The 22221-nt window shown below is 36.3% G+C and overlaps 1 protein-coding gene across 1 annotated transcript; it reads right to left on the bottom strand.

Moving 5' to 3' along the window:
- Nucleotides 1-8399: 8399 nt before the first annotated feature.
- Nucleotides 8400-21867, bottom strand: LOC143530236 (uncharacterized). Its single transcript, XM_077025829.1, has 3 exons — nucleotides 21384-21867; nucleotides 20364-20916; nucleotides 8400-8403 (listed from the first exon to the last, which is right to left on the bottom strand). Exons 1-3 carry the CDS (start codon nucleotides 21865-21867, stop codon nucleotides 8400-8402), a joined length of 1041 nt encoding a protein of 346 aa, XP_076881944.1.
- Nucleotides 21868-22221: the final 354 nt, after the last annotated feature.

The following is a 22221-nucleotide window of genomic DNA, read 5'->3' as shown; positions in this document are numbered from 1 at the left end:
TTGAGGATGACAAGGTAGCATTACTTGAGAATGCAGCTTTTGCAAGTGCATTTGATGGCTGAATAGAAGGTTTACCTGTAATTGGCACAATGGGGATTGGTCTTTTGCAAGATCAAGTGTTGTTCTATAATGATGATGATCATGATCAATATGAAGAAATGGCATGTCCATCGGTGCTAGAAGCTTCTAAACATAGGTTTGATCATGTTGAAAAGCAATATCTTTCACCATCTGACGTAGTTGCAAAACCTAGCAATCATCAAGAAGATGTTGTAGAAAATTCGAGGAAAACTACAAAGAGTGTGGAGCGAACAAATCTCGTTGATTTGTTTCATGCTGAATCTAGAAATAACTTGTTGATGAATAACAAGTTATCTAATGATCAAAATATCAAATTCACATACCATGAAAACAATAATACCGGCAATGAATCCCTCAAGAATGAATTTATCTCAAAGACCAGGAAGAAGCTTATGAAAGATGGTTCAACACAACTGATCATGAAAACAAAACATGTAAGTTTCCTTTTCGATCGCTACCGTATTTTATGTAGCCATTTTACGTATACTCTATTTAAAATAAAATTTAAATCGTTTTTAAAGATCTTTTTTTACTAGAGCTAATTATATAAATTATTTATATGGCCTGCTGCTATTTCTGTTTAAAGTTATCGAGAAATATGTTGAAGAAGAAAATCCATCCAGACATTGGGATTTAAAAGGATGCATTGATCGTCTGTCAAGACATCACACCCCAACTTAGAGCCTAAAAGTGTAACAAATAGTTGATACTATTTTGTAAATATATCAGATTTGAAGGGTGTAAAATGAAAGTCTTGATTTAAATATTAATATATTTCAAAAGACGGGAATTAAACACCCGTCAGTTGTTACAAAAGAGTTTATACATAAAAACCATAATTTACGTTATTTTAATAATAAAACTTCATCTGAGCCATCATCTACTACTGATTACGTGTAAAACATTTATAATATACGTCAGCAACACATGCTGGTGAATCCATTGACTCAAAATATTTTAATACTTAATTACCCCCTCTAGACTTCGTAGGCCTCGGCCAACGTAGCTTAGGAAATAATAAAGTTAAAAAAAAGTCTGAATAGCTATTACAAACTCCAGCACAACTTGAAACCGCTCAGCGAACACTGCAGCGTTCGAGATCGTAGCCACTACCTATATACACAAGATTATCCCCACTCGAACATCGTATGTCCGACCCAATGTGGCGGGGGCATAATTAGACGTGGTGCGGTGTGCCCAGCATCTACCCACATATGAAAGGATCCAGACAAACGTATATGATCGCCTGAGGGCCAGCGATTGCGTTTGTTATAATGTTTTAGGGACATATGATATCATGTATACAATTTAATGAATCGACTTAAAAAGTTGTAATGAGTTGGACGTATTCACCTTTGTTATGATTAGTGTGTCGCACTGATGTATTCTTCTTGTTACCTCGGACCTATAGTACGAGAATAACCATTTATAAATACCATATCAACGATCTAGCTTTAGACCTTTAGTCTATTTGCATAATCATTACCTTAATAATCATTTCTTTTTTTATAAAATACTTGGACATTTAGTCCAAGATATTTCATTATTTAAACACTACGTTTCTTCTTCATGAAGAAATGTGTATACTATGTTTCTTCTTTCTTAAGAAACATTATAAAATCTCTATAAACATAAAGAAATAATATTTTATCTAAACCCTTGTCTTTATGAAAATTATATTTCACTTATTATTTGATCAAGGTATAGACTATACCCCGACTAGGATCTAAGCCATATATAACAAAATATTCGGGTAGAACCCCTATCCTCTTTGGATACCTTATAAGAAATGCTTAGATTTGACGCGGGCAGCACTTCTACTTATTGGCAGGTAGTCAAAGAAAACAAACGAACAAAACTTCTACACCTTGAATGTACTTCGAGAAACGAACATCGGGATCGGGGCACATCTATCGAGGTAATATGAGTGTAAAAATGATTTGGGATTCAAGAATGCAGAGCCGAAACCCTTATTTATGGGGCTGAATTTGTGATTTGGGTGTAAAAATGATTTGGGTTTAAAGAGGATCCATCGCGTATTGCGATGTATTGCTCCACCGCCTCTGAATATTATATTCCATCGCGTAACGTGATAGAAGTTTCGGTTGGCCTTCGCGTATCGCGAAGCCTCCTACTAGGTTTGTTGGTCACCTAGTAGACCTGCCACGTGGTGACACTAAAAAGTTTAGACTGTCGCGTATCACATCTCGGTCTTGCTTTCATTTTCCAAAAATACTAAGGCAGATCTCAAGCAGTGATGCGAGCGTGCGAAGCGCTTTATCAAAGAGTCAGATTGCACCCCTCGCACGTGCATGTGTCCGTGCACGTCGGGTGCTTTGCACCATCCGTTAGGATTACTGGGTGCATGGTTGGAATATAATAATATTACTATGGAAACTCATCTCTTTATAAAGAGCTTTCGAGTTTTTCTTACTTTCCATGTGGGATGCATTTATCTCTCATATTTATACCCATGTGAAACACTTTCATTTTCTTTCTTCTTTCTATGTGGGATGGATTATTTTTCCCATTTCCTTAACATGAGATGCTTCCAACTTTATAATAAATATATCTCATTATTTCTTTACCATATTTAGAGGGTGTTTGGGATTCCTTATTTTACTTTCTTATAACTTTTCATTAAGTTAATAAGTTATAAAGTTGTAACTTATTGAACTTTTTCTCTCACAATATAAGCAATCCCAAACACCTTATTACTTCTCAAAATGTTTATAAGTTATAAGTTGGTGAAAATAAGCAATCACAAACACCCCCTTATTAAAATACTTTTGGGTTCTTCAACTTTCAAATTGACATTTTTAACCCAAAATAAATATGAAATTTTCCGAGATGTTACAACATTGATAGGCATACTACCTGATGGATAGTCTCTAAGGTCTGTACATGAGCTGGATGAGGTACATACATTCACGGTTGGTTTTGATATAATATTGACCACATAAATAAAAAGTTGATTTGGTGTCGATCAATACGTGTCACTTTCATATGTAATATTTACAATTTTAAATATATATGTCACACCCGGCCATAGGGACCTAGAACTATGACCAAAAGCTGGCATCGTATTTTGAAAATATATATCAGAGTTTGTTTTGTGGTAACGGAAAATTTCTTTTCATAAAATATTTCTTTATATAAACAGGGATTTAAATACCCTTGATAGTTCAAAACATTTGTTTTCACTTAATCATATTTTACAATAAGTTTAACAAAATAAGCCCACAGATCCCTTATATCTCGATGATCAGCCTCCCATTAACACATTGTTCTTATCACATACTATTGATTACCTGAAAATGTTTAAACATATGTTAGCGAAAAGTTGGTGAATAACATTAACAGACACAAAGTATTTAATGTTGGCAAGTATTTACCCGTTTAATCGTAATTTGTAACATTTTGGATATTTCGTATTCGTATATGTAATTCGGATCTTTTGTATCAATAAAATCGTGCATTTATTAGTAATTAATTGTGTTTAACTTAGTTTATAATTTCATAAATTTCAATCATGTCAAATAGTCCTTAGCAACTATTAAAATCGCTTAAAATGGCTAAAAACACATTTTTGAAACTTCAGGTGACTAAATATGTTAAGTTTGGAAAATCTGGTAGAAACCACCCACAACGATACGTGATGGGTTTCCTCGTAATCCATCACGTATCTCTACATACGGTCAGATTGGATTTGTGTTATTTTTGATTCGTTTATTGTTAAATCTTGCTTTATACGAGCTAAATCACTAAAATTAAGGTCCAAGATAATCCATCTGCTATTGTAACATGTCTATCAAAATCTTAGAGTTAATAGACCCGATTTTAGTCATTAATTGTTTATTCTTTTCCTAATCAAGTTAATATCTAAACTAATTAGTTTTACCTCTACATTCTTAACCAAAACACAAACATTAACCCTAAGACCACGCTCTCATCCGTCACTCTCAAAACCCATGAATTTCCTCTCCCATAATAATATTCTTCAAGTTTATACGAGTTCATTCAAGACTAGTTGACTTTGGTGTTTAATATATTTTTACCACGATTTTCTCCTATATCCAAACCTCGTTTCGGCAAGTTGTCTTTTGATTTTCATTGGTTTTTATTTCATAAACAAAAGCACTCAATAAATTTCTCAGATTGAGGGAGTCTGAGTGGTCAATTTGATCCCGGCCCGTTTAAGGGTATTTTAGTCAAATTTGTTGACTTATCAATTTCTCTATCTTCTAGTCGGAACTAGCTTTTGGTCCAAAAGACTTTTTGTTCATCATAAAATTTTGAGTTTACGATCAAAACGCGACTCCCAAATCAAAGTTCGAATTCTGAATAGTACCAGCTCGCTTAAATCTTTAAATTCTCATAACTTGAGTTTTACATATCTAGTTAACCTGATTCCAATTGCGATGTTCTCGGTAGTAATTTTAGTTTATTGTCTCCAAGTTTTAGGTTCGTTCGGGTTAACTCAGTCAACACGTTAAAAGTTCGGTTTCTAGTTTTATTCTTATTATTTACCAAAACTCGCCTAAATAATAAGGTGATAAATCATTCCCCCATTATTCTACTGTTTTTATCAACTGTTTTGAGGACTTATGCGTATTTAATCATATTTTATATATTATCTATTATACAACTAGAAAACTGTGAATATTGGTGTTGATCGAATAGATGATTAATCGCTAATTGTCTAGTTGTTTTATTTTATCGCATTCGGAGATGTCTATTATAATCACATTATAGTAGGATCATATGACTGTCATAGTAGCCAAAGCCCGATACGCAAGGCAATGGCCAACTTACACCAACTATTTGCTCATGCTTTGATTGATATATACTCATAGTATTTGTTTGCTTATTTATTCACATACTATTATCTTATCAAAACTAGTGATTTTGTCACTCAACCTTGTGTTGACAAGCTATATTATTTTGTACGTATATGCATGTTATCATCTGGTTTGAAGCTAAGGTGAAGAATCATTTAGAGATACCCTAACATAATTTAATAAAATGACTATTGTGTTTGATTTTATTATTTTGAGATATTTGGTTTATTTGGAATTGTTTTGTAATTTATTTGAACATGGTGTACTTGATTTAAAATTTGAAATTAATAGATAAATTATATATTGTCATATTAAATTTGTATGATAGTACCTTGTGAGCTGTGAACCAACGGTTTACACCCCTGCTTTCTGCCGTAGGTTTGGGTGTGACATAAATTGTGTTAGTATATATACACACCCTGCGGGAATGTTTTTCCCGAGTGTACAACCACGGAGCACACTAGTATTTTTACTCAGTTTAACCATAGTTTTACGTATGTCTACAACGAGTCTCTTTACTAGCCATGCTAAGGTCTTTCATCCGTAACACATGTATAACTTGGATCCAACTATACATGAACTTATGGCATGAATACCTTTTAGTAGATTTCCTTTACACATAAAATGTTTTGAAAATCATTCAAGCCATAGGTTTGATTTTTAAATCATATATAAAATGTTTAGCGCTTTCGCGTTAGTTTTAGAGTCAATGTATTCACCTTTCTTCTTGGTCGATGATTCGATTATGATAACCTCTCGGATTTCTGAAGCTTTAACCTATCATAAATAGGTTTATATAAATATCTGGATTTTCTAATGATCTAGCTAGGGGTGTTTTTCGGGTTTATTCTTCTGGTTTCGGGTTTTCTGGGTCGGGTTCTTCGGGTTTCAAAGTTTTAAATCTTAACCCAAAACCCAACCCAAATCTCACATGTGTTTTTCGGGATCGGGTATTTTCGAGTTGGGTTAATCGGGTTTCGAGTATCCTAGAAAACAAAACAAAAAAAAATAAAAAACTTAAATGCTAAAATAACAAACAACATATTTTTCTTTGCTCGTAATAATAAACCAACATAACTTGATAAAACAAATCAAAAGCAGAATAAAACTAAGTAACTAACTCGAACCATAATCTTCTTCAATCGGACGTGATTTGGTTAATCGACTACGATTGCTATTAATAATAAATACAACCAAACGAGTCTAAATTTTGTATATTGATTTTAATATGTTTGGTGAAAATTCTATTCGGAGTTCAGATTGACCATGGAGTTCAGATTGACCATATCTTCACTTAAAACAAATATAATCTTCTGATTTGAACGAACATTCAAATAAACTTAGCTCAACAAATCCATTTACAAAACAAACACTTTTCGCATATATTTTTAATTTAACTATAAATGACCCTTTGTGATGCTTAATTTTCACAGTTTTACACAAAATAAAAAATTACCTAATATAATGAAGATATGTTATAACAAACATCTACAGAAACTTTAAATTTTGTTTATCTATAAAAAATATATGTTTTTTCTTACATACTAGAAATGAGACTTTTGGATCTTCACTAACTATGTCAAAAGATATTGTCATCTCCAAGAAATAATTTCAAATATACCCGTGTAGAATAATATATATCTTAGTTATTAAGTTATTAAGTTATTAATTTAACAAAAAATAATATTTTATTGTATAAAAAATAGAAATTGATTGAATGCAAATAAGAAATTCTTAAACACTAACTTATACCAGATCAATAACTTCATGCAGAAACACAAATCTTTTATATATAAAAATATATAATCTATTACATGTTTAGGTTTTGAAAAAAAAAATATATTTACATTAATTATTATAGAAATCAAACAGTCAACAAAAATAATTTATAAATACAATCAATATTTTAATTTGTTTTAATTTGAAATTCAAAATTTTGATCACATATTAAAACATAGTCAACTTGCTAAAACCAATTACAACAAAATAATATATACATAATATAAATACAAGAGATAAATATGATTTATCTCCCTGTGTAATATGGGCGGGCAGAGTATGAACCACTGATTCTTAAATTACGGGTATTGAACCCACGTAGATTTTGGGCGGCTGAGTCTACCCTCTCTGCGCCGCTGTCAGTTGACTGATGGATGGAAAGGGTATTTTGGTAATCTTCTCTTAATATAAATAATAATAACAATAACAACAATGCATATATCATCATCCTCATCCCATATCCATCTTCATCTTCTTCATCTCCATATTAATCTTCAACATCCTCATCTCCAGATTCATCATCATCATCCTCATCCCAATCCTCTCCACCACCCAAACCCTTCACCCAATACCAGCTTCATCTTCCCCACCGACTTTAAGCACCACCTTCTCCGGCAACCCGAAGCGTGGAGATATGGCGATGGATCGATGGTGAAAAAGTAGTATAGATGATGAAATGTAGTATAGTTTGAAACCCTAGGTAACAAATTGGAGGTTTTCCTCTGGCGCCGTTGTGTTCATCGCCTTCCTCTTTACAACCAGGTGAGTATCTGCTTCAATCCTTTTGTAAAACATGATTTGATCTATGGAAGATGTTATCGTGAATTCAAGTACAATTCCAATTTAAAGTAATTCCAAAAATTGCTTACCGTTTGTTATAACTAACCGGTTTCAAACCATTGACATCATAACCGCCGATGGTGGCCAGAGAATGGTGGTGGTGGTGGTCTTCGATGGTTGCCGGAGAATAGTGTTAGTGGTCTTGGATGGTGGCCGAAGAATGGTGATTTGGGAATGGTGGTGGTGGTGCTGCACCTGCTGTTTTCTCTTCACACTATATGGCTTTACTATTATTATTATTATTATTATTATTATTATTAAAGGGCAATATGGTAACTTCACTAAGTCAAAGGATGGTCATCTGACGGTAGGGGTCAAATTGTGTCCGCCGAAAAACTAGAATGGTTCAATACGCGCAATATAAGAATCAGTGGTTCGTATTGCGCCCGTCCATATTAAACATGGAGGCAAATCATATTTATATCTAAATACAAATATAAACGTTAATGAATATAATTAAATTTGGACGTTTTGGTAAACAAAATACTTACTGTAATTATAAAAGATTCAAACATTTAACAAAAATAAGTTTATAAACACAATTAAGACTTTAATTTAATCTAACTTGAAATTAGAAAGTTTGACCATAATTATATATTTAATATTTAAGTAATATTAAAAATTCAGTAACGTAATAGCCCCAACAATATGCAGCAGTACCTTCATCATCACTGCCTTGTGAAAAATAAATTTCTACACATGCATCACCATTAAGAGATTGTTTTCTTTGAATTGCTATAAGTTGGAACACCAGGAATTCAATTTTTTAAACCAGAAATACCTAATATGAAGTATTACAAACATATAATATAGCTTAAACTTTTGACAAATAAACATTACAAACTGTACCTTGAATGATCACCTGCACACCAACAAACATCAAACCAAAAACACAAATTCATAATGCATCCAGAATAAATAACATTTTTAAGGATATCAAAACTTAATATAAAAATAATATAAGTTCGTAAAAAACATGAATTGATTGAATGAACAACAAAATAATCAATCCTATAAAAAATGAAAGAAGATCCTAACACAAAAAAACTGAGACTATATAAACCATTAACGGAATAAATACAAACCCTAAAGTGCGAAAAAACACAAAATGAAAATAAAAAACTCAAACTATGAGAATCGAACAATAGAAAGAAAGGTTTTGATGCCGGACAAACGGTAGACGATCTTCTGGATTTGATAATTGTTACTAATGGTCAATGAGAGAGAGAGAGAGAGAGATGGATGGCATAAAATTATGAATTATGGTTTCTAATCTTATTGTTTAAATGATATGAAGAAAGTGAGTTGGCAGTTACAAATGAAAAGGAGGCAAGAAGAAAATTAATAAAGTAGTAAGAATTTATTTCAATTTGCTTTTGTTTGGTCATTTTCACTTTGTCATATTATAGATTATTAAATAATGATTGTTCAATTTGGTTTCGAAGATTTTAAAACTATTAATGATTGCTATATTATAAATCATTGCCCCGGGCGGCCCAAAGTTTTCATAGAGACCTAAAGCAAAATGATTGGGTTACTTAAGAATCATCTTTCCTCGTATCATTGGTTTCACAATACTGTTTTTCTCACCAAAACTGAATCTTGTTAGGACGATAAACAAGAGCCCACGAGCAGGGTAACGTACATTTTTTTTAATTAATCAAATAAAATCTATATAAACAAATTAAACAAACAAATTTCTTCATACCTTTAATAGTCTCTAATTTCCATTTATTTTTTCTTCGCCTCCTTTCTTTATTCAAATTACAAACTTTTATAAACAACCAAAACTAACAAACGCCAAAATAAAACAACCCACTAGCTACACCTATACTATCCTAAATGTTTAGGGAAAACTCTTAAAATTGACCTACTTTGGAAAAATATTTCACTTTTGTCCCTTAAAGTTTAGAATTCAAAAATGTCCCCACTCTAACTCATCTTTGACGATGTGCTAGGATTTGACGATCACGTCGTCAAAGATGCGTTAAACTTCCTAACACATCGTCAAAGATGAGTTAGGCATCCAAACACATGGTCAACTACGTGTTAGCCTCTTGTTTGTTTTTTTAATATTATATTAATATAAGTAATTCTACTTATATTTGTTTTTTATAACTTTTAATAAATAAAGTTTTATATTATTTTTAATATACCGATAAAACATGCTTATTTTTATCTATATGCTAGCATAAATTTTATTTAAACCAATGTGGGGTCAAATCTTATGAACATTTTGATATTAATTTGACACGCATCGGGTTTAAGCAAGTTTATGTCAGTTCGTAGATAAAAAAATAAGCATGTCCCATCACTATACTCGAAATAATATAAAACTTTATATATTAAAAGTTATACGAAAAACAAATATAAGTAGAATTAGTGATATTAATATAATATTAAAAAGAAAACTAACAAGAAGTTATGTAAAGCCCCGAACCCGGTAGCCCTACTTTAACGTCGGATTTACTCATAAACGCAGTTCTTACAATCAAAGTTAATTAAAACTTTCGCGGAAATGTTAACTTTAATCATTCTTTACAAAACATGCAATCTTTTCGTTAAAACCATAACATAAAACATCATTTTTAAAAACATTTTTTTCTTCATCTTCAGATGCCAGTCGTTCAATCCATGTCATGTGTCATCCTCATGCTAGCTCTTTAGTCTGATAACCTGCGTGCATACCAAAAGTCAGCTACGCTGAGTGAGTTCTAGTTAATCAAGCGACATACAATACTTACACATATCATACAAACATACATATCTGAAGATACATATTCATACCTAACCATTTACCCTACTATCATACTTAAATACAATTAATTCACATGTATCACTATCCATACTACTTAAAGAGCCTTCCGCCCTATACCCTCACAGATATTATAAGGGTCTGGTCCTCAACATCACAGATATTATAAGGGTATGGTCCCCGAAATCATAGATTTTATAAGGGTCTGGTCCCCAACATCATAGATATTATAAGGGTCTGGTCCCCAACATCACAGATATTATAACGGTCTGGTCCTATTCTCACGGATATTATAAGGGTATGGTCCCTATCCTCACAGATATTATTAGGGTCTGGTCCCTTTTGTTCTGTGCAACCATACCATGCCTTTCTTTACATACTTTCCTTAACAATATGTGCAATATCCGAAGATCGTTCACGTACTATCAATCATTCATATATAATATAACATACTTGCATAATTCATACATCATACATAACAATCATATCTTTAAACTATCACCTAGCGGTACATGCAATATCCGAAGATCGTTTACGCACCGTCAAGCATTCATTCATACATGAATCATACAAGGCATACACTTACCACTTAAGGTAAGTGTATTAACTATCACATTGAGTATGCACACATGCCCGAAAACATAACAAGGAAGTGGGGCTAGAAACTCACCTGAACTCGGTTACGTTCACCATTTATGGTTATTCCCTTCTTAATATGTGCACGACAAACTGTATAACAATTACGCGTATCAATTTAACTATCACTACCCATATCGTTTTTCTAGTTTAATTATTACCCTCAACGAACGGGGGTCTGGGGGCAGCGCCCTGGCAGCGGGGTTCTAGGGGCGGAGCCCCTAGCGGGGTCCAAGAGGCAGAGCCCCTGGCTGGGTCGAGTTGCCAGGTCAGCTTGGAAAAAATTTATTTTTCATTAACTGTCTTAACACATTTTCCATGAGGATTTTAAATTAGCATTTAATTCGCGAACTTGTTTGCTATAATGAATTAAGCCTAATTCGTTATCTGAACACAACCTAATTCGTTATATGCGCGTGATCTGATTCGTTATCTCATAAAGAATGGACCTTTATAACGAACTGGTCTTTAACGAAGTGAACCATATAACGAACTGGTCCTTGACGATTTGGACCCTTGTGTAACGAATTAAACCTTCTACTTCGTTATCTCCTTCTAACAAATGGTCATAACGAATTAGGGCTAATTCGTTATCTTTTCCTTAACGAATCTGGATACGAACTAAGGCTAGTTCGTTAAGCTTCTTTTAACGAATTATCTGACGAATTGCCTCTAGTTCGTTAACTCTCCGTTAGCGAATTAGGGTTAGGTCATAAACATTCTCTGACATTCCCTTCCTCATACCCGTCGCCTTTCCGGCGCCGTTGTCGCCGGAAAACCGCGGGTTCGCCGAAAAAACGTATTTTTGCACCATTTTCACCGTTTTCGTCCCGTTTGATCCAGATCTGAGCTAGGGTGACCCCTAGGCTCATCTTATGTTCGGTTCATACCCGGTTCCACCAGGATCTCGTGACTTTAACGGTTTAAAAGTGTCGGCTCGTCGTTTTGTGACTAAATCTAACGGGTTTGAGTTCATATCATAACATACTATCGTTACCTTGGATCGGGATTGGTTTTCCTTCTTGGTTCGGCTAGAGAAAAGAAAGAAACTAGAGAGAGAGCTTAAGTGTATGTTTTGGGTGGTGTATGGAATATGTGTAAATGAATGAATTAGTTACTAATTAAGGTTTATATATTATGGATCATGGGCCTAAGCCCATGGTCTTTTTCATACTTTCCTTCTTAATACAAGTCCATAACCCATATCCATTTAACCCAAAACTAGCCCGACTCATAATAACTCATGTTTTCATTTTATTAACCGACGAGAAAACAGGATGTTACAAGTCTTCCCTCCGTAAGAGGTTTAGTCCCCGAAACCTAACTATTACTAAAACAAATCTGGATAAAACTTGCTCATCTCTTTCTCGGCTTCCCATGTAGCGTCCGATCCTTTGAGAAAACAAATCTGGATAAAACTTGCGTATCTCTTCCTCGGCTTCCCATGTAGCGTCTGATCCTTTGCGATACTTCCATATCACTTTCACTAAGGGTATAACCTTGTGTCGGAGTTGCTTCTCCTTGCGATCAACTATCTCGATTGGTTGCTCAATGTAGTTCAACTGTTCGTCAACCTCAATGTCCATTAATGGCACATGAGTTGTGTCATCGGCTAGACATTTTCTCAGATAAGAGACAGGAAAAGTAGAATGAATTCCTTCCAACTCTTCTGGTAAATCTAACTTGTAAGCCACTTCACCTACTCGATCTAAAATCTTGAACGGTCCAATGTACCTCGGACTTAGCTTTCCCCTCTTCCTAAAACGAATAATTCCTTTCCAAGGCGAGACATGGAGCATCACATTGTCACCAACGTTAAACTCAATCGGTCGTCGCTGCTTATGAGCATACGACTTCTGTCTGTCTTGAGCAGATTTCATTCTCGCCTTGATCTGATCGAACTTCGAAGAAGTTTCTTGCACAACTTCTAAACTTCCCATCTCTTTATGACCAATCTTTCCCCAACATACCCGGGTTCTACATCGTCTACCGTAAAGCATCTCAAACGGTGGCATACCAATACTTGAATGGTAGCTGTTGTTATAAGAGAACTTCTTCCAGATGCAGATGATCATCCCAACTTCCTCCAAAGTCTAAAACACAAGCACGTAGCATATCCTCTAGGGTTTGGATCATCGTTTCAGACTGTCCATCTGTTTTGAGGATGATACGTCGTACTGATGTTCAAACCGAGTATCTCTATCGGACATGATCGATAACGATTCTCCATGCTTAGATACAACATCTTTAATGAACAAGCTTGCTAACGTTTATGACGAGATAGCCTCTCATATAGGCAGAATGTGAGCACTCTTGGTCAAACGATCCACAATCACCTAGATGGTATCATGATGCTTAGCTGTACGAGGAAACTTAGTTATGAAATACATGGTGATGTGTTCCCATTTCCATTCTGGCATCTCCAAAGGTTGCATCTTCCCATAAGGCTTCTGATTTCGGCTTTGACTTGTAAACAAGTTAAGCACTTACTAACATAATCTACCACGTCATTCTTCATACCCGGCCACCAATAGTCTCTCTTCAAGTCTTGGTACATCTTATTGGATCCTGGATGGATTGAATACCTTGACTTATGAGCTTGATCTAGGATTCGGCCTCTAATATATACGTGGAGTGGAATCCACATACGGTCAAACCTTGTCTTAACACCATGCGTGTTTTCTATCAACTCGTCTTGCGGACCAAAAATCCTTTCTTTCTTTACTAGCCCTTCGTCTACCAGCACCTCTAACTGCACTTTAATGATTTCTTCAAAAAGACTTGAATTCATAATCAACTGGTATGACTTAACTGTTGCAAGGACTTCCTCATTCTTACGGCTTAGCGCGTCGGCGACCACATTAGCTCTACCAGGATAGTACTTAATGTCGCAGTCGTAATCCTTTTATCAACTCTAACCATCTTCTCTGCCTCATGTTTAGCTCTTTCTGCTCGAAGAAGTACTTCAAACTTTTATGATCTGTGTAAATGGTACGCTTGGTACCATACATATAATGTCTCCATATCTTGAGAGCATGCAATACTACTGCTAGCTCTAAGTCATGCATCGGATAAGTACTCTCATGGACTTTCAACTGTCTAGGCGCATAAGCTATCACCTTTCATCGTTGCATCAACACACAACCTAACCCACGATGCGAAGCATCAGTACAAACAACCAAATCCTCGTCACATCAGACAAAGCAAGGAATGGAGCTTGCGTGAGTCTTTTCTTTAATTCCTCAAAATCTTCTTCTTGAAACTTACCCCAACTGAATACTATCGACTTTCGGGTTATACCGGTCAACGGTGCGGCTATCTTGGAGAAACCTTTGGTGAATCTCCTATAGTAGCCAGCTAACCCTAAGAAGCTTCGTATATCAGTCAGATTATGCGGAGTCTTCCAATTTGTTATCGCCTCAATCTTAGCTGGGTCCACTGAAATCCATTCAAGAATAATCACGTGACCTAGAAATTGCACTCCTTGCAACCAGAACGCGCATTTCAAAAACTTAGCATACAACTTCTCCTTCTTCAGAGTCTCCAATACTTCTCTTAGATGCTCCGCATGATCAGACTCGCTTTTTGAATAAATCAATATATCATCGATGAAGACGATAACTGACTTGTCCAACATCGGCCGACACCCCTTATTCATCATGTCCATGAACGCTGCAGGAGCATTTGTTAGACCGAAGGACATCACGAGGAAATAGTAGTGTCGATACCGTGTCCGAAACGCTATTTTAGGGATGTCTGCCTCTTTCACTTTCAATTGATGATAGCCTGATCTGAGATCTATTCGTGAGAACCAACTTGAACCTTGCAGCTGGTCAAACAGATCATCAATCCTTTGCAAAGGATATCTATTCTTTACCGTAAGCATGTTCATCTCGCGATAGTCTATGCACATTCTCATACTTCCATCATTTTTCTTCACGAACAACACTGGCCCGCCCAAAGGGGAAACACTTGGTCTTATGAAACCTAGCTTATTCCTTGTTAAGGAACACTTCCTATATTCACGCACTCTATTGGATCGTATTTTCTTTCTGGGTTATCCTTCTTACTCCTGACTTGCAATCATCGAGTGGTGTTCACGTGGTTTAGCTATTAAGGTAGCTTGTCCATGAGACCCTCGATGTACCAAGTCTCGTTTCATCCTACCAAGGGACCTTGTTTCGTACTATTTAACACTATTTTCTAAAATAACATTTTATTATAACATAAATAATCATTCATAACCCAACTCAATATTACACTTCATAGTAAGCATAATTCTTAACACGAAACAAGTTCATAGGTAACCATAATTAAAACAAAAGTAAAACTCTTGCATAAGCAATTATACCTTCATTAAGCGCTCCCTTCTGTAGTTTTCCCTCAGCCTATGCTCCTATCCATTTCGCGCCCCCCGCCTTCGTTCCCTTGCACTCCCTTGCCATGTGGTCTGTTTTATTGCATTTGAAGCATGCGGGTTTCCCGTCACATTCATTAGCATAGTGCCCCACCTTCCCTCACTTGTAACAGGCAGTTGTCCCAAGTCTGCACTCCGCCATGAGCTTTTCCATGTGACACACATCCGAACTGGTACTCCATTTGCACTCACCACCATGCACCTTCCCACACGTCTTGCATGTCTTTCTCTTCCAAACCGTCTGCTTCTTGTCCTTAGGGTTCCAAAACTGGGCACCGGGTCATTTAGCAGGGGCGACCCATTTCTCATCGTTCTTTTCTCCCACCGCTCTGGCTTCTCCACAATCTCTAGCTAAGTGACCCAACTTACCACACCTGTAACATTTTTGGTCCTCGGTGCATTCACGAGATATGTGTCCCTTCTCCCCGCATCAGTAGCACTTGTTTGAACCAGCCTTTCATTCTCCCAGGTGCATCTTTCTGCACACCTTGCATGTTCCCTTGTCCGCAATCTTTGGTGTCTTCTTCCCCGCATATTCCACGACATCAACAGATCTTTTGATTCCTTTCACTCCTCCCTTATTACCATCACCCTTCTTAATGTTTGTCACACCCCTACTTAGGGCCTAGGCGTGTGACCACAAGTTGGTACCCGGTTTTGTAAATATATCAGAGTTATGGTTTAATTTTAGCGGAAGACTTTAGGTTTTAATATACTATTAATTTACATTGAAAATTTACTCGGGAATTAAATACCCGAGTATTAATTTACAAAATATATGTTTCATATTACAAGGATTTTAGTGTATAAAAAACGGAGCCATCTTGTACGCGCTTCTATCTTCATTAAGACTCCAATCCTTGTTAATGCTACTTATGCTTAATTACCTGCAATGGGTTGGAAAAATACGTCAGCTATATGCTGGTGAATACGTATGACTCTATAAAATATTTGAATGACATTACAATACAAATATAGTTTTCTCGACAAGCTCAGCGGAAGCATTTCTACTTCCGGTATATGTACCACTGCCCTATACTAGTCATGACCATTTAGCTCGCGGCTACCTTGCCTTTGATTGATTGATTGTGCTTAACAATTATGTTTGGATCCAGACACATGTATATTAAGTCTGAGTTGATTTTATTCTCTACTTTGTACTATAACGTTTTAGAGATCATGTAATCTCATGAAATCATTGACTGACTCGTTAAGACAAACACCCGTTCATATTGTCGAGTATAAATATGTTTTGATTGATTGAAAAGGTTGATGTATTCACCTGTACCGTCGGTGTTGGAAAAACCTTGACTGTGATTGATTGAGAATGATATTTAACCTACACATAAATAGATTTGTATAAATACCTGAATGATATTTTGATTAAGCTATAATTGCTAAGCTCAACCTTGGAATCGTTTATCTTTGATTGTGAATGTAAACACTTAGTTTTTATGTGACGTTTGATGTAGCATGCTTTGGCTTAATAGGTTATAACACGTTGGTAAGTTTCTCCAGGTAAGTAAATAGGTCCGTTGGTTGATTGGAATTTGTACGAATTACTTTTCCTTAGGCAAGAAACTTACTACTAGTGATATCACCCTTACAGTTACTACATGCCCGTCAAAATATATCTTTGGTTAACATTACTTTGCTATGAAGTAACGTTTATGAAAACTCATTTATGAATGTGAATGTTTGTATAACACAATCAAGGTTAAAGGCTATAGCCTCGATTGATTTTCTTAGCTATAATTTAAATAACTTAAACATAACTCTTACCTTAGATTGGATACTTAGATTGATAATAAGAAAAAGGTAGGATATTGATCTACTCGATTGTACGATTGCTAGCTCGATTATAACTTCGTTTCTTTCACAAACTACGAGACAATGGCACGCCGGCTCGTCACGGATATTGGGCACGCTTCCCTAGGCCAACTATGTGAAAATGAAGGTGAGTTTGGGATGAATGAAGCTCATACCAGTCCTCCCCTTTTATAACCGTTTTTGGACCCCTTCGCGATACGCGAAGGGTCCTTTGTGGCCCGTCGCGTATCGCGGTGCCGCAATTTGACGCCGCCTTACCAGCTCGTGACACGTGGCCTGTCATATCGTGCCACGTGTTGACACATGGTTGGACACGGGTCCAGTGACTCATCAGGGTCATCGGGATACATGATGATCATTGTGTTTGGGTCGTAGCGTATCACTACGCCGCCCATTCCTCGGATGGTGTGCAAGGCCATCGCGCTACGCGATGGGCTTATGTTTGCCCCGTCACGTATCGCGATGGGTGAAGTTTTTAGAATATTCATTTTTGGTCCTTATATTTTATAAGTTAGTATATTAGGCTCAAATTTTAAAGGTAACAGACGCGGTGTTACATCCTCCCCACCTTTTGAATAATCTCGTCCTCGAGATTTATTTGAATAGATAGGGATACTTTTTCTTCATTTCTGACTCGAGCTCCCACGTATACTCGGGTCCTCGTCTTGAATCCTATTTTACTTTTTCAAGCTTGAGACGTGTATGCTTGAGGAACTTGATCATGCTATCTTCTATTTGAATTGGTTGTTCTACAAACTTAAGCTTCTCGTTGATATTAACATCTTTTAATGGCATAGCAAGAGTTTCGTCAGCTAAACACTTGTGTAGATTGGATACATGAAATACATCGTGAATACCTTTCATTTCATTGGGTAACTCTAATCGGTAAGCGTGGACTCAATTTTCCTTTCTTCCCGAATCGTACTACACCTTTTCAAGGTGATACTTTCAATAATACTCTATCACTTTCTTTAAATTCCAATGGATTGTGACGAACGTCTGCATAGCTCTTTTGTCTATCCCTTGCTGCCTTCAATCGTTTACGGATTTGTATAACTTGATCGGTGGTTCTTTGAACAATTTCCAGTCCTGATAACTGACTATCACCCATTTCAGACCAACATATAGGTGTTCTACACTTACGCCCATACAATGCTTCAAATGGTGACACTTGGATACTCGTATGACAACTGTTGTTGTACGAGAATTCCATTAGAGCAAGATAGGTATCCCAACTTCCTCCTAAATCAATAACACCGGCACGAAGCATGTCCTCTAAGGTTTGAATTGTACGTTCACTTTGGCCATCAGTTTGGGGATGGTATGCGTTACTTAAGTTTAATCGAGTCCCCATTTCCTTTTGAAAGCTTGACCAAAAATTTGAAGTAAAACGACTATCTCTATCTGAAATGATGGATACCGGCACACCATGTAAAGATACTATGTTTTCGACATATAAGTGTGCTAACTTGTCCATACTAAACGTTTCTTGTATTGGAACAAAATGGGCAGACTTAGTAAGTCTATCTACAATAACCCAGATCGCATCATTTTGGCGTGAAGTTTTAGGTAACTTCATGATGAAATCCATTGTTATCATATCCCATTTCCATATCGGAATTTCGGGTTGTTGTAGTAATCCTAACGGCTTTTGATGTTCATCTTTCACTTTAGAACACGCCAGGAATTTAGCTACATACAAAGCAATATCTTTCTTCATACCAATCCACCAGTAATCTTCTTTTAGATTGTGATACATCTTGTCACTTTCCGGATGCATCATATACTTCGACTTGTGTGCTTCTTCTTGAATCTTTTCTCTTAAACTCCCGATCATTAGTACCCATATTCTTGTACCAAGTCTTAATATATCGTCACTATCTTTGACTAATTGATCGATTGTCCCGTTCTCTCTTTCGGCTTTAATATTTCCTTCACCCAGTTCCAATTTCTGAGTTACTTTGATTTGATTAAGTAAGTCAACTTTAAGTAACAATCTAAGAGCTCAGACTCTCTTTGGTTTCTCATGTTCTTTTCTACTTAAGGCGTCGGCCACAACGTTGGCTTTCCCTTCATGATATACGATTTCATTGTCGTAGTCATTAAGTGTTTCCATCCAACGCCTTTGCCTCATATTCAATTCCTTTTGATCGAATATATGCTTCAAACTTTTGTGATCAGTGTATACAATGAACTTAACACCATACAAGTAATGTCGCCATAATCTCAACGCGAAAATTATAGCTCCTAATTCAAGGTCGTGTGTGGTGTAATTCTTTTCTTGAACTTTTAACTGTCTCGAAGCATAAGCAGTTACTTTCTTTCCTTGCATCAAAACACATCCCATTCCCATGTGTGAAGCATCACAGTAAATGATAAAGTTTTCTAGTCCTTCTTTCAAGGCCAGGATAGGTGCATTGGTTAACTATTGTTTGAGTGTTTCGAATGCTTCTTCTTGCTTCGGTCCCCATTCAAACTTAATTTTCTTTCTTGTGAGTGAAGTTCATGGAACGGCTATTCGAGAAAAGTCTTGATAAACCTTCGGTAATAACCGGCTAATCCTAGGAAACTTCTGACTTGAGTCGGTGTCTTGGGTTTCTCCCACTTGGTAATGGATTCTATTTTAGCTGGATCTACTTGAATACCCTTCTCATTTGTAACATGACCAAGAAATTGTACTTCGGACAACCAGAATTCACATTTGGAGAATTTGGCGTACAATTTCTCTTTCCTTAGGGTTTCAAGTATGATTTTGAGAAGAACTTGATGATCGTCTTTGGATTTAGAGTAAACGAGAATGTCATCAATGAAGACGATAACAAACTTGTCTAAGTACGGTTTGCAAATTCGATTCATCATATCCATGAAAGCTGCTGGAGCATTAGTGAGTCCGAAGGGCATCACAGTGAACTCATAATGTCCGTATCAGGTTCTGAATGTTGTTTTAGGTATGTCTTCTTCTTGTACTTTCAACTGATGGTAACCCGATCTAAGATCAATCTTTGAAAAATAGCTCGCTCCTTGGATTTGATCAAACAAATCGTCGATTCTAGGGAGTGGATACTTGTTCTTGATTGTGACCTTATTTAGTTCTCTATAATCTATTCACATTCTCATCGATCCGTCTTTCTTCTTTACAAACAAAATTGGAGCTCCCCATGGTGACGAACTCGGTCGTATAAACCCTTTTTCCAAAAGTTCATCTAACTGTTTCTTTAATTCTTTCATTTCGGTGGGTGCTAGTCTATAAGGAGACTTAGCTATTGGTGACGTTCCCGGTATAAGGTCGATTCTAAACGCTACTTCTCTATCTGGCGGGGCTCCTGGTAACTCATCAGGAAATACATCTTGAAATTCGGACACAATTGGCATCTCCTCCATCTTCTTGGGTTCAGGTTCTTTAGTTACATAGGCCTTGAATGCAAGGCATCCCTTACCTAAGCAACTACTTGCTTTTATTTTAGAGATGACTCCTACCCTTCCTGCTTCTTTGTCTCCGGTGATACGAATGGTTTTATTGTTAGACGTTTGAATGTCAATTGCCTTATCATTACATAAGATACGGGCTTGATTAGATGATAACCAGTCCATACCTAACACTACATCAAAACCTATCAATGTCATTGGTAACAATCGTACAGGCATGACGTGATCGGCTAATGAAATTGTCGCACTATTTAACACCTCGGTTATTTGACTTATACTTCCATCAGCAGTTTCAACCTCATAATGTTTATCTAGTTTAACTAAGGGCTCATTTAATAGACTACAAAATTTATAATCCATAAAACTTTGGTTTGCACCTGAGTCAAATAAAACCCTAGCATAAACATTATTTATAGGAAACGTACCGGTGATCACGTCCGATATATCACTGCATTTTGGGTATTCAGCATGAAGACCCTTGCGTTTCCTTTCTTGGCATCTGTTTTGACACCGCTGCTACTTGCACCAGCCGTCATTGTTGCTGGCTTCTTCTTCGGACACTCATTGCTAAAGTGTCCCTTCTCTCCACAGTCGAAACAAACTGCTGCTTTCTTTCTGCTGTCAGTTTCAGTATGTCCTTGTCTCTTGCAAAAATTACATATAAAAGTGTTGGTTGGTCGAAGACATCTACCGAAATGTCTCTTACCGCAAGATTTGAAAATAGGTCAACTATACACAAACGCCCCTTCTCTCTTTCTCTCAACTTTCCTTACTTTACCTCCAAGTGGCATCTTGCCATCATCTCTCTTTTTCTCATCACGATTCCTTATCATTCCATCCATCAGATACCCGGCCAACTCCATAGCAGATTCCGTCGAAGACGGCATATGTGAACGGACTAAGTCACGGATTTCTATTGGTAACCCGTAGATATAACATGTCACTTTGTTAATTTCAGGAGTAACCAAGTGAGGGACAATTCTACAGTACTCAAGAAATTTGGTGTTATATTCCTTGAGGTTGGTTCCCACAATCTTATGATTCCACAACTTGGTTTGTATTTGATCCATTTCGTTAATTGGGCAAAACTTCTTTAGTATCATGGCTTTAAACATTGCCCAGTCCAGATTATATAAGCTTTCTCTACCCTTAATTCCGATCAGGGTATTCCACCATTCTAATGCCTCCCCCTTAAACATCTGGGAGGTATATTGCACCTTCTCATTTTCCGTACACTTGCTTATCAGTACAATTGATTCCATTTCCTCCAATCATCGGAGGGTAACTATCGCTCCCTTATCCCCATGGAACTCTTTGGGGTTATAAACCTTAAACACTTTGAAATCACAACCCTCGTGTATCTTTAACTTCTTGGTTTTATCATGGAGGTCGTTTTCAGCAGTCGAACTCTCATCACTTGCTTCTTTCTTTTTCTCACTTTCTTTCTTCTTACTTTCTTTCTTTTCAGTTTCTCTTTTTTATTCTCTTTTAGAGTTAGCAGTTACACTTTTTCTCCGACTCCTCCTTTTATTAGATTGGGAAGCAGTTCGGCTTGGATCATTTTTCATTAAGTCATAAAGTGGTGTTACGGCTTCTTTGATTAGATCGTGAATACC

The sequence above is a fragment of the Bidens hawaiensis genome, unplaced genomic scaffold (genome assembly GCF_021521415.1).
Source record: "Bidens hawaiensis isolate Kalapana, Puna unplaced genomic scaffold, B.hawaiensis_p1.1 tig00008869_1, whole genome shotgun sequence".
NCBI lineage: Eukaryota > Viridiplantae > Streptophyta > Magnoliopsida > Asterales > Asteraceae > Bidens > Bidens hawaiensis.
The sequence above is the reverse complement of the archived record's forward strand: the minus strand, read 5'-3'. Positions and strand labels throughout refer to the sequence as shown.

Bases quoted from the DNA above. Each gene is read 5' to 3' on its own strand.
- LOC143530236 (XM_077025829.1), bottom strand. From the start codon at position 21,867: ATGGAATCAATTGTACTGATAAGCAAGTGTACGGAAAATGAGAAGGTG. The intron at 20,917-21,383 runs GTAAAGTAAGGA...TAGTTAAACTAG, and splicing joins TGGCAAGATGCCACTTGGAG to ATAAACATTATGAGGTTGAA.